Raw genomic sequence first — 12,491 nt, forward strand, 5'->3', positions numbered from 1 at the left:
GAGCCCTGACAGCCCTGCAGCTCCAGCCGTCTTGCTCAGGCTTGTCGGGTGCTGCCACTGGTTCAGCTCATTCCCCTCCCGCGCTACCACTTTTCTAGGATGGTCACGTACTATCTGCCAGGTGCCAATGTACCACAGGTGGTACCCGTACCACTGGTTGAAAAGCCCTGTTCTAGTCCTACTGATTACATATATAATACTATTTTGTATATACAGTACATGTTAAAAATCAATCTGTAACATAACGGTTAATTCATCAAGTCTTGGAATGTGCACAGCTTCTCCTTCTATTTTCCAAAAAAACAGCAAAGAGCCCATTTAAGATCAGATGTTTGAAAACTATTTGAAAACTATTCAAAGGTATTTAAACTCTTCTCATTCAATAAAGATTAAGTCTTACTATCCTCATTATAGTAGCGTAGGATACTTACTGCTGCATTTTCTAGAATCGTACAATGATCACCCAAACTAAAATTTCTTGCCCTTGGACAACTACAAAACAAAAAGGTTGCGATATTTTGCCTGTATATTAAAAAAAAGATTTTTATAAACACTAACTGCTGCATTGTCAAGTATACAGAATAGCTAATGTGTCTTATAAATGAGTTGCCCAACACTTGAACCTCAGGATCCTTAAATCATCAGGAACTTTTATTGGTAAAAGCCAAAAGTAGCCTTCCTATCATATGGCATGAACAGAATTAAGCTGAGTTATGTTCCTTTCAGGGACGTGGTGGCTCAGTGGGTTAGGACGCTGAGCTTGTTGATCAGATGGTTGTCAGTTTGGCGGGTCGAATCCCGAGTACCGCGTAACAGAGTGAGCGCCTGTTACTCGTCCCAGCTTCTGCCAACCTAGCAGTTCGAAAGCATGTAAAAATGCAAGTAGAAAAATAGGGACCACTATGGTGGGAAGGTAACAGCGTTCCATGCGCCTTTGGCGTCTAGTCATGCCGGCCACATGACCACGGAGACGTCCTCAGACAAGCGCTGGCTCTTTGGCTTTGAAACGGAGATGAGCACCGGCCCCTAGAGTTGGAAACGACTAGCACGCATGTGCAGGGGAACCTTTACCTTTACTTTATCTTTATGTTCCTTTCACTACTTAGATTCATGGCATGGAAAATGGCAGTTATGATGAAATAAATGCACGACAAGGAATACACCATTGTTAGATTTTTATTGAATGCCACTCACATATAGCTGCATAGTAGTCAATGTAACAGACAGACACACAGGACTCATGTGTGCAACAATTAAACTTCCTATGAAACAAGCACCATTCCATTATTCCCTTCTGCATTGTTTTCAGGGCTGATAAGCACTAATGAAGTGAATGTTACAAATTAGTTTGAACTGAGAAGCAGCAAACAAGATGTACAGATGTGATAGCCAGATGGCTTTGCTCCCTGGTTGAAAGAGAACAAAATGCTGATAGCTGGGAACTGCAGCAAGGAGCAGAGTGGGAAAAAATGTGCAATGGTTTGTTTGATCTGCCCACAAAAGTTTCATGAAACACAGTAGTGTACAACATAAGTCTGCCAATTATTTTGCCAACTAAATTTTAGTTACATATATATTGCTTAAGTACTAGAATGGAAATTTTCGTCTGAAACTTTCTTTTTCTTTCTAATTAGGTTTAGGCTATAATGAAGGAACCGCGAAATGTTACAAGTACAATATTATTATTTTTTTTACAAACACAGCTGTTATTCTTGAAATAGTTCCTAATTTTAAAATTTAAATCCTTTATATATACCATTTGAATACAGACACACTGTTGATATAGATTTAAACATTTTTAACATTATCGCACCAAAATAACTTGAGACATGTATACTGTATCCAGATAGGACTGTGAAATTCACAATTTTATCAGAATGGAAGAACTGGTAACAAGTCACTCCTCTGTCCTCAAGTACCTCTAAAATGCCAAGCTATGAAGAATATTGTGTAGGACAGGGGTGTCAAACTGAAGGCCCATGGGCCGGATGCATCATAGCAAAACCGCGCCCACCCCATTGCTGTCAATGGCAAAAAAGTTGTGATACGTTGCAACACGTCAATTGACGTAGCGAGTTTGACAACCCTGGTGTAGGAGATGAGCAGGCTGAGCCCAAGGGAAGGGCCAAATGTGTCATCAGTCATGAGTCCCTTTGCATCCACAAGAAATCTAAGTCCATCCCATCTTGAATTCCTATGAGAGAAGAAGGACTAGGGGTGACATGATAGCAGTGTTCCAATATCTGAGGGGCTGCCACAAAGAAGAGGGGGTCAACTTATTTTCCAAAGCACCAAAAGGCAGGACAAGAAACAATGGATGGAAACTAATCAAGGAGAGAAGCAACCTGGAATTAAGGAGAAACTTCCTAACAGTGAGGACAATTAACCAGTGGAACAGCTTGCCTTCAGAAGTTGTAGGTGCTTCATCACTGGAAGTTTTTAAGAAAAAACTGGGCACTCACCTAACTGAAATGGTATAGGGTCTCCTGTTTGAACAGGGGGATGGGCTAGAAGACCTCCAAAGTCCCTTCCAGCTCTATTCGGATTGATTGACTGACTCTTATCTACCACTAGTAGTTCAGATTCTTGTAGAGAGCTTAAGCTTGTAATAAATCTTTGTACCCATTTGAACTGCCTGGATTTCCTGATTTCTCTAGCGCTTGACATATTTTCTAGCTTTTGAAGTTTTCTCAGTGAAAGTCCAAATTAATCCTTCTAGACAGACAATCCAAGGTAAATTTGGCACTGGAAGAAACAAGTGTTTTCAAAATCAGGAAAGAAAACTCAAGTGTTGGGATTATTTTTTATTATTATTTTGAGAGTTCTAGAACAGGGGTGTCCAACTTTGGCAACTTTTAAGGCCTGTGGACGTCAAGTCCCAGAATTCCCCACATTCATTTTCCACTGGGCTCCACCAGTCTGATGTTACAGTTTCCATACTAAAATATACCAACTCAGAAATCTTTACTTTTGAATCTAATTAGATTTTCTTCACACATATATGGCTCAAATCTAATAACTGCAAATACTGAGCATTGATAAGCAATCTGATAGGTAGAACTATCCTAAAGATAGTTGCTCAGTTGGCTCTGCTATTCTCTACCAAATCAGGTATCTCAAATAGAATCATACCTGATTTCCATGTATGTAGCATAAAAACATTGTATATGCCAACTCTGAAATCAGTAGAGTTGAACTAAATGCGGTATGGCTCCAGCTTACCAAGTTCAGGATCACAGTAATTTGTTTTTAATAATATGTATCCTAATCCCAAGAGATATATTAGACAGGTAAAATTGCTGACAATTAAGTTTTTTATTCTTGCTTATATTTCCTCAAACATATTAAGGCCACACCTGGAATACTGCATCCAGTTTTGGTCACCACGATGTAAAAAAGATGTCGAGACTCTAGAAAGAGTACAGAGTAGAGCAACTAAGATGATTGGGGGACTGGAGGCTAAAACATATAGGGAACGGTTGCTGGAATTGGGTATGTGTAGTTTAACGAAGAGAAGGGTGAGGGGTGACATGATAGCAGTGTTCCAATATCTCAGGGGCTGCCACAAAGAAGAGGGAGCCAAGCTATTCTCCAAAGCACCTGAAAGCAGGACAAGAAGCAATGGATGGAAACTAGTCAAGGAGAGAAGCAACCTAGAACTAAGGAGAAACTTCCTGACAGTTACAACAACTAACCAGTGGAACAACCTGCCTCCAGAAGTGGTGAATGCTCCAACAGTGGAAGTTTTTAAGAAGAAACTGGACAGCCATTTGTCTGAAATGGTATAGGGTTTCCTGCCTTAGCAGGGGGTTGGACTAGATGACCTCCAAGGTCCCTTCCAACTTATTATTATTATTATATTTTTAAAATAAATATAATTTTTTGTATCTATTTTCCTAATGTAACTTTTTGAAGCCCTAACCAAATACATAGAATTTTAATTAGACATTCATTTTTATATCTGAAAATGGATAGGAATGTCAAAAATTGAAATGTCAGAATAGAATTAATATTTTATTAATAGAAAACTAGTTATTGGATGAGATTCACTGACAGTGATGTTTATTAAATAAAGTAGTGCAAGTGTCAACTGTTAAAGATTCTTAAATTATTCAAAGGACCAATGCAAACAAATATAAGTTTTGAAAGGCAATATACACAGCAGCATAGTAGAATCTCTAACCTGTTTTATTAGTTTGTTTTACCACCACATGCCCTTACGTGAAAACTCCAGCTATGTGAATTTTAAGGGCAACCATAGCAAAGCTAATACATTGATGACTGTGAGATGGCAGCAGAGAGTCACTTTGTTGTATCTTTTTGCTGCCATCTAGTGGTCTGATGGATTTTTAAAGCCTAAATATGGTAGCCTTACTGATAAAAGTAACAGTGCTGAAATTTAGTATTATTAAATTGTATTATATCTATGCATTATCAAAGCAGTAATTTTTGCCATTGTCATTCCACTAAGCCAGACTTGTCAAACTCGCGACATATTGGAGCTTTCCCCCCACTGCCGGCAATGGGGTGGGCACGGTTTCTTCATGATGCGTCTGGCCTGTGGGTCGGCCTGTGGGTCTGGCCTGTGGGTCGGCAGTTTGACACCCCTGCACTAAGCTAAAACTTGCTATTTCCTCCTGCAGTAGAAAGAAACATCATTGCCTAATCTGGCCTTTGCTGAATAATTGCACTGAAATTATGGTACAGATGAGCTCCGGCTATTGAGTTCCAGATGATTTCACTAAGCCTTAATTTAAAGTACTTAGAACAAATTGATTTAAATTGAGGGCTGGAATCTCTTCCAACCTTCTGCTCAAAAGCAATTGCCTTCCTATAAGTTCCACTAAGGGCTAATGCACAAACAACCGGCAAGTTGGGAGGCCTGTAAATAGCTTCTTGAAATATCTTTGGAATAGCAAGCCTTTTATGCAGATGATCCCAATTCACTAGGTTCTCCTTTCACATAATTGTAGCAGGCCTCTACATTGAAGGAGTTCCACAGTTGTGGATAGCTGCAATGCAGCAATTTTGGTGCGAGTGCCTGTGCAAGTAGTGAATAGCTTAAACATTACTTGAAAGTCAACTTTTAAAAACTCAAGTTGTTGCTCCTTTCGACTTCTGAGGAAAGATCTTCATCTCACGGGCAACTGATTTTCCCCTCAATGCTGATTCATTTCAATTTTATATTTATACATTAAATTAGATTCCAAATACAGTAGATCTCCAATTACAACTTTTAAAAGTTGGGAATATGCAAACTTAGTCTATGAGACTCTTTTACTCCTACATTATAACCTGAGGAAGCTTGGGATTTTATTATACAGCATGGACAAACAATTACATGCTTCAAAGCAAGAATGTTTTTATAGGCATTCATTGTATGTTAAATTAAAGTACCCTTCTCCATTGGGTATGCTTTGAGATTTTCAATGATTTTGAATGAGCAGTGCAAGGACTCCCATATGGAGCGTATAAGCCACAGAAAACTAAAGTCTAGCTCCAAATTAATTATGCCCTATTGTAGAAAAATAGAGGGAAAGTTGTCTTTAAAATTTTACAAGAAGGGAGGGGACAAAGGTTAGAGATATATTAAGATTTTTATGGATACAGTGGGAGAGATTCCTCCCTCCTCCTCTCAAAATACTAGCATACTACTAGGCTCAGCTAAATGGTGAGACATTACAGTAGATAAAGTTATTAATGCAGCATTGGATTAATCTATGGAATTTGCTAACAGGAGGTATAGTTTGGGCAAGTTTCTTTTGGAAGGGATTTGGCAATTCATCCAAGATTAAGGCTATTAATAGTGACTAGCCATTCTAACCAGCACTTTCAGCAACGGAGACAATGGGCTTCTCTGGTTCCCTTCCCAATAGCAGGGGGATGTTATTTCTATAATGTTAGCTACTGGGGAACAGAATATGTGACCACTGGTCTGATGTATTATGTTTTTAAGGCTCTTAAATGTAAAATTTGGGTAGTACTCAAATTACAACTGTAATGGAGACTGCTCACCGTGGTCATAGCTCATGATGGTTGTAATGTAAAAAAAAAGGCTGATTTTTACAGCCTTTTTTGCAGTGGGTTTTAAGGGAATGCGTGGTTGTTAAAGAACCAATATGGCAACGTGGCCATGTGATTGAAAGACACAGCAAACAGCCATAAATGCAGCCCAGTTGCCAAGGACCTAAAGTGCAGTCACATGACTGTGGCAGGACCCATTGTCAGAATTTTGAATCTGGGTTATAAGTATCCCCCGAGTAAGTTCACTGGAACTAAGCAAGTGGTCGTAAGCCTAGGGCTACCTTTATGGAAGCACCTTAAACTGGGGCTGTCATTCTAAGAAATTTCTGAAATAGAACTCCACTTCAGGGAAGATACGTGGCGTTTGTCACATATCAAAGTCTAACTTGCTATGCTTTTATACTTGATTTACATATTGAGCATATTAATTTTAAACTATGCACACTGATTTTAAAAATTATGGTGTGATTCTCAAATGATGAACACTCATGTAGTCCTACAATTGCCAAGGAACAATAGGCATAAACAACTTCCATCGGTAGGATTTTTAACAATAAGACAAACTACGTTATTTGCATTCCAGACAAAAGCTAGCAAGTTTTTCCAAGACAGATAACTACTGTTATAAATCACAGAGGACCTCAAGGACCACAGCAATTGACCAAGCCTGGGTTTCACAGCTGAAGGGACAATATTGACCATTTTCATTAGTCAATTCTGGAAGCCCTTTCCAAGGAGACCTGCAGAAAAACCAAGTCAACATATTACTATCTGAATAACTGCAAATATATTACACTAAAATAACATATCTTAAATGAATACAAGATAATGTCAGGGCAGATATGAGTTAGACAAATTAATTTACCTCTTCCACCATATTTCTAATTAGCTGCTTATATTTATTAATTTCTATTTATAAGAGAAAGTGGAAAAATCCCATATTACAGAAAAAATAGAAGGGCTCTATGCAGACAAATTTTTACAGAGCACACATACATTCCTATGGAATTCTGAGGGATATTCAGTTGCGGCATTTCGGCTCTAAATGGAATAAGGATTATGATTTGAAATGGAGAACAGATATAGTCCTTGATTTATGATCACAACTTCCACTGCCAAGCAAGGCGGTTGTTAAGTGAATCACCACTGATTTGACAAACTTTTCTGCCCCGTTGTTAAGCAAATCACTGTAAGTGAATCACATGATCATTAAGTGAATCTGGCTTCCTTTGTAGACTTTGCTTGTCAGAAGCTGACTAAGAAGGTTGCATGTGGCGAACCCATGACTCTGGGATGCTGCTACTGTCATAAGCACACATCAATTGCCAAATGCCTAAATCCTGATCGCCTGACTTTGCAATGGTTGCAAGCATGAGGATCGGTTGCAAGTCTTTGAACAGTCACTAAATGAACGGTTGTTAAGTCGAGGCCTATATGAGAGTGATATGAAGAACCCAGAGATGAAATTAGCTCAACCCAGTGGTTGTTATTTGTAGTTCAGGGGCTGTTCAGGGTTAAAGCATCTGTAAAGCAGTGGGTTAGGACACTGAGCTTGTCGATCAGAAGGTCGGCAGTTTGGTGGATCAAATCCCGAGTGCCGCGTAGCAGAGTGAGCGCCTGTTACTCGTCCCAGCTTCTGCCCACCTAGCAGTTCGAAAGCACGTAAAAATGCAAGTAGAAAAATAGGGACCACTACGGTGGGAAGGTAGCAGCGTTCGGTGCGCCTTTGGCGTCTAGTCATGCCGGCCACATGACCACGGAGACGTCCTCGGACAAGCGCTGGCTCTTCGGCTTTGAAACGGAGATGAGCACCGGCCCCTAGAGTCGGAAACGACTAGCACGCATGTGCGGGGGAACCTTTACCTTTTAAAGCATGAAAAGAAAAAAATTCTGTGTCCTTATCAATATATTTTCCTTTCCTATGCAGCCTAGAATACAGAAATCTGCTCGGCCAGTGCACTGGGTTCCCAAGTATACAGACCTCAGTCCAGCCATTAATGCATACAAGTTATTGAATTTGAATTCCTAGCCTGTTCAACTTACCTCAGAGGGTGGTTGTTGTGGGGAAAATAGGAAGAAGGAATATTAGATATGCTTGCCACCTTGAGTTGTTTATAAAAACAATAAAGGTGGAAGATAATAAATAAATAAATAAAGGATAAAAAATAGTGTTCTCAGACACTACCCAACCAATAATGCAGAGCTATGCATACTAATCTAGTTTCCAGTCAAAAGGCAACAACTTTCTTACTGAATAATTTTTACATCTAGAAAAATCGTCCTCTGAAAAAGGAAGAGAATATAGCTCAAGTTCTTGCTTTTTCCTAACCTATCAAAACACTGATTTTCCTCATGAGTTTCAATTCAGAGAAACTCTCTGCAGAACAAACTCTTATTAGGATATGAAATAGAAAATCAGAACCGTATTAAGGCCCTTGTAAACCTTAAGCACATTTATTATTTCAGCAGCCATCCAGATGATTGTGGCTGAAAAGGTATTCCCTGAACTTATATTCTTCAATAAGTCGCAGGGAATTTTATTTTGTTCAAAAGCACAAGTAATCTTTTGAAGATCAGCATCTACTTTATTTCCATGTGTGACTGCAAGAAGTCAAATTTACTTTCCCTGATTCCCTAACTTCCTATTAGGTATGATTTATTGATATTCAACCTATTCTTCGATAGCCGACTGGCTATTGCATCTGAAAGCAAACTAAGTATCAGACTTGGTTTTATTTGCTGTGCAAAAAACCTTAAAAGTCCAAAATTGAATCCAGTTCTGCTTTCTACATGATTCAAGTTCAGTCAGCACTGAACTAAGATATCTATAATAGCTGTACATGTACGCAAAATAAAATAGCAATAATATCCTACATACATTTAATTTTAACATATACAAATTTTGATGTAATGTTACTTTTCAGATTTTTTCTTGTTCAAGTTGAAAAACACTTCATAGGCTGTGCCTAATTTTATTTTATTTATTTTATTTTTTATTTTAATTCCATTTATATCCCACCCTTCTCGGAAGACTCAGGGCGGCTTACAAGCTTAGCAGTAGCCTTCATTCTATGTATATGCCTGCTTATTAGGGCTTTCACACACCCCAAGCGGCATTATTACAAAGTCAGCTTATTGCCCCCAACAATCTGGGTCCTCATCTGGGTCCTGAATCATACAGGCATGTAAAACATGTAGGAAGTGTGATTTTGCTGCTTGTTTGGTGCCATTTTTTTCATTCCCCATTCCTGAGCACTGGCATGCATGGATATAATACAGTTTCTTGATTCTGAATTTAGATTGCTACTAATGGTTATAATATAAATTTATTTTGAGTTGAGATAAACACATTACAAAAGTTAATAATGGCCGATAATGCCTTCTGATTATTTGTCACTAAAAGAACAATATCCGTTCCTTTTTATAGAAAATGAATAGCCTATAAAAGCTATTATCATTTAAATTATTTTATTATGTGTTTCAGCTATATCTTGAAAATCTGCAGTGTCTGTCTTTGGCTCTTTTTTAATTTTGCATCATGTATATGTATATATGTGTGTGTGTATGTATATATATTTATTTATTTATTTATTTTTATTCCATTTATATCCCGCCCTTCTCTGAAGACTCAGGGCGGCTTACAAGCTTAGCAGTAGCCTTCATTCTATGTATATGCCTGCTTATTAGGGCTTTCACACACACCCCCAAGCGGCATTATTACAAAGTCAGCTTATTGCCCCCAACAATCTGGGTCCTCATTTTACCTACCTCGGAAGGATGGAAGGCTGAGTCAACCTTGAGCCTGGTGGGATGCGAACCTGCACTAATTGCAGGCAGCTGGTGTTACTTAAGGAGGCATTAGCCCACTGCTCCACCAAGGCTCTGTTATATGTGTGTGTGTGTGTGTGTGTGTGTGTGTGTATGTGTATGTATGTATATATATACATACATACATATATATATCTTTGGTCATTCGGGTTTTTCCCCACGTAGAATTGAAGGTATAAGAGCAACGTTTCGACGAAATCTCATCCGTCATCCTCAGGCTGGTGGCTTCAGTTTCGTTCTTCTGGGAGAAGTGTGTATATATATATATATATATATATATATATATATATATATATATATATATATATTCATGTGGTGAGAGCTATTTTGCTATCAAAATATTAATATCAAAATGGATGTTCAACAGTAATATTTTATATTGTATAAATAAGTTACCTCTCAAGATGAATATAATGGCGAGAAAGAACATTCTTAATCAAAAGCACAGTCTTTGCATAGATCTCTGTACCAATTAACTTGGAGAAGTATAGCTTGGCACGAAGGAAATATCCAATTGGCCAAAGCCATTCCTTAAAAAAAACAACAGAATTTTAATATGTTTTAATATGAAAAATGAAAATCTGAAATCAATTGATAAAAATTAATAAAGTATAATGCTTACAGGTCCTTGATGGTAATTGAATCCTTTAGACACATTATAATTATCATTGTCTAAGGCATTATCGTAAACACCACAATAAACCATATCACTAGGGAAAAAAAAATAAAAGAGTCAATATTTCTGAGAAAGAGACATTAGGTTTTATGAAATTACTTAGGACAAATATCATTAAGATGGCGTTTGTCATTCATTTTTCTAGGATTTTAGATCTGATGTTTTATATATTAGTGAATCTTATTCTCAGTGAAGTATATTTATTTATTCACACATTATTTACTGCAAGAGAGTGTAAATGATGTCAACATCGCTTTATCTGCAGTGAAGCTGCATTAACACAATAGTGATGTTGCACTAATGTAGTAATATGACATTTCTATGACATTATTGTTTAAAATGTTCAGTTACAATTAATTAACATCTCAGAATGTGCTCTCTTGATAAGGATCAAGAAAACAATGATAAAATGCTGCTTGACTCCCTTTTACAATATCTCAGACTAGACAACAGGATACAGAGGAAACTAATATAAAAAAGAATAGTTGTCAGCTATGATCTTTGTAAAATCAATCCCATCGCAATCAAAGAAAAGCTTTTAAGACTTAGGCCTCTGACTATTAGTTAAGTCAAATCTATCTTCAATGTAATGCCCTCTACAGAATTTCTTTAAACTATGATGATGTGACAGGAAAATAAGTACATTTGAGGCAGACTAAAACTTAGCTACTACCAGAAGTACAGGCAAGATTTCGATGAGGCAGAGGAACTAGAGATCAAATTGCCAACATACGCTGGATCATGGAGAAAGCTACAGAGTTCCAGAAAAACATCTACTTCTGCTTCATTGACTATGCTAAAGCTTTTGATTGTGTGGATCATAACAAACGGTGGCAAGTTCTTAAAGAGATGGGCGTATTTGTCTCTTGAGAAACCTATATGCGGGCCAAGAAGTAACAGTGAGAACTGGACACGGAACCACTGATTGGTTCAAAATTGGGAAAGGAGTCCGGCAAGGCTGCATACTGTCGCCCTGCCTGTTTAACTTATATGCAGAGCACATCATGAGAAAGGCAGGGCTAGATGAATCAAAAGTTGGAATTAAGATTGCTGGAAGAAATATCAACAACCTAAGATATGCAGATGATACCACTCTAATGGCAGAAAGTGAAGAGGAACTAAAGAGCCTCTTGTTGCGAGTGAAGAAGGAGAGTGCAAAACTTGGGTTGAAACTAAACATTAACAAAACTAAGATCATGGCATCCGGCCCTCTCAATTCCTGGCAAATAGATGGGGAAGAAATGGAGGTAGTGACAGATTTTATTTTCCTGGGCTCCAATATTTTATTTTCCTGGGCTCCAAGATCACTGCAGATGGAGACTGTAGCCAAGAAATTAAAAGACACTTGTTCCTCGGGAGGAAAGCCATGACAAATCTAGACAGCACATTAAAAAGCACTTTTGTCAACAAAAGTGCGTATAGTCAAGGCTATGGTCTTCCCAGTTGCAATGTATGGCAGTGAAAGTTGGAGCATAAGAAAGGCCGAGCGCCAAAGAATTGAGGCCTTTGAAATGTGGTGCTGGAGAAGACTCCTGCGAGTCCCTTGGACTGCAAGGCAATCAAACCGGTCAGTCCTCGAGGAGATCAACCCTGACTGCTCTTTAGAAGGCCAGATCCTGAAGTTGAAACTCAAATACTTTGGCCACCTAATGAGAAGGAAGGACTCACTGGAGAAGAGCCTAATGCTGGGAAAGATTGAGGGCAAGAGAAGAAGGGGACGACAGAGAATGAGGTGGCTGAATGGAGTCACTGAAGCAGTAGGTGTGACCTTAAATGGACTCCAGAAGATGGTAAAGGACAGGAAGGCCTGGAGGAACATTGTCCATAGGGTCACGATGGGTTGGACACGACTTCGCAGCTAACAACAACAAAAACTTAGCTCTTATTTACAGTGATACTTATTCATTTACACTAGATAAATCTAAAATCTAAATCTAAATCTTCTCATGCAACCATGTCTCCA

General features: G+C 38.4%; 1 protein-coding gene across 2 annotated transcripts in view; it reads right to left on the reverse strand.

Annotated features, from left to right (window-relative positions):
* Window positions 1-1,166: 1,166 nt before the first annotated feature.
* The window catches only part of AGL (amylo-alpha-1,6-glucosidase and 4-alpha-glucanotransferase), a 58,243-nt gene continuing 46,918 nt past the window's right edge, over window positions 1,167-12,491 (reverse strand). For both annotated transcript variants that reach the window (XM_081323983.1, XM_081323984.1), the window contains exons 32-34: window positions 10,475-10,562; window positions 10,249-10,382; window positions 1,167-6,764 (exon numbers count right to left, since the gene is read on the reverse strand). In XM_081323983.1, coding sequence (XP_081180109.1) covers window positions 6,647-6,764; window positions 10,249-10,382; window positions 10,475-10,562 — 340 coding nt within the window. In that variant the 3' untranslated portion in view covers window positions 1,167-6,646. The remainder of the gene's footprint in view (window positions 6,765-10,248; window positions 10,383-10,474; window positions 10,563-12,491) is intronic.

This window comes from Vipera berus (assembly GCF_964194415.1).
Source record: "Vipera berus genome assembly, chromosome: 3".
Classification (NCBI taxonomy): domain Eukaryota; kingdom Metazoa; phylum Chordata; class Lepidosauria; order Squamata; family Viperidae; genus Vipera; species Vipera berus.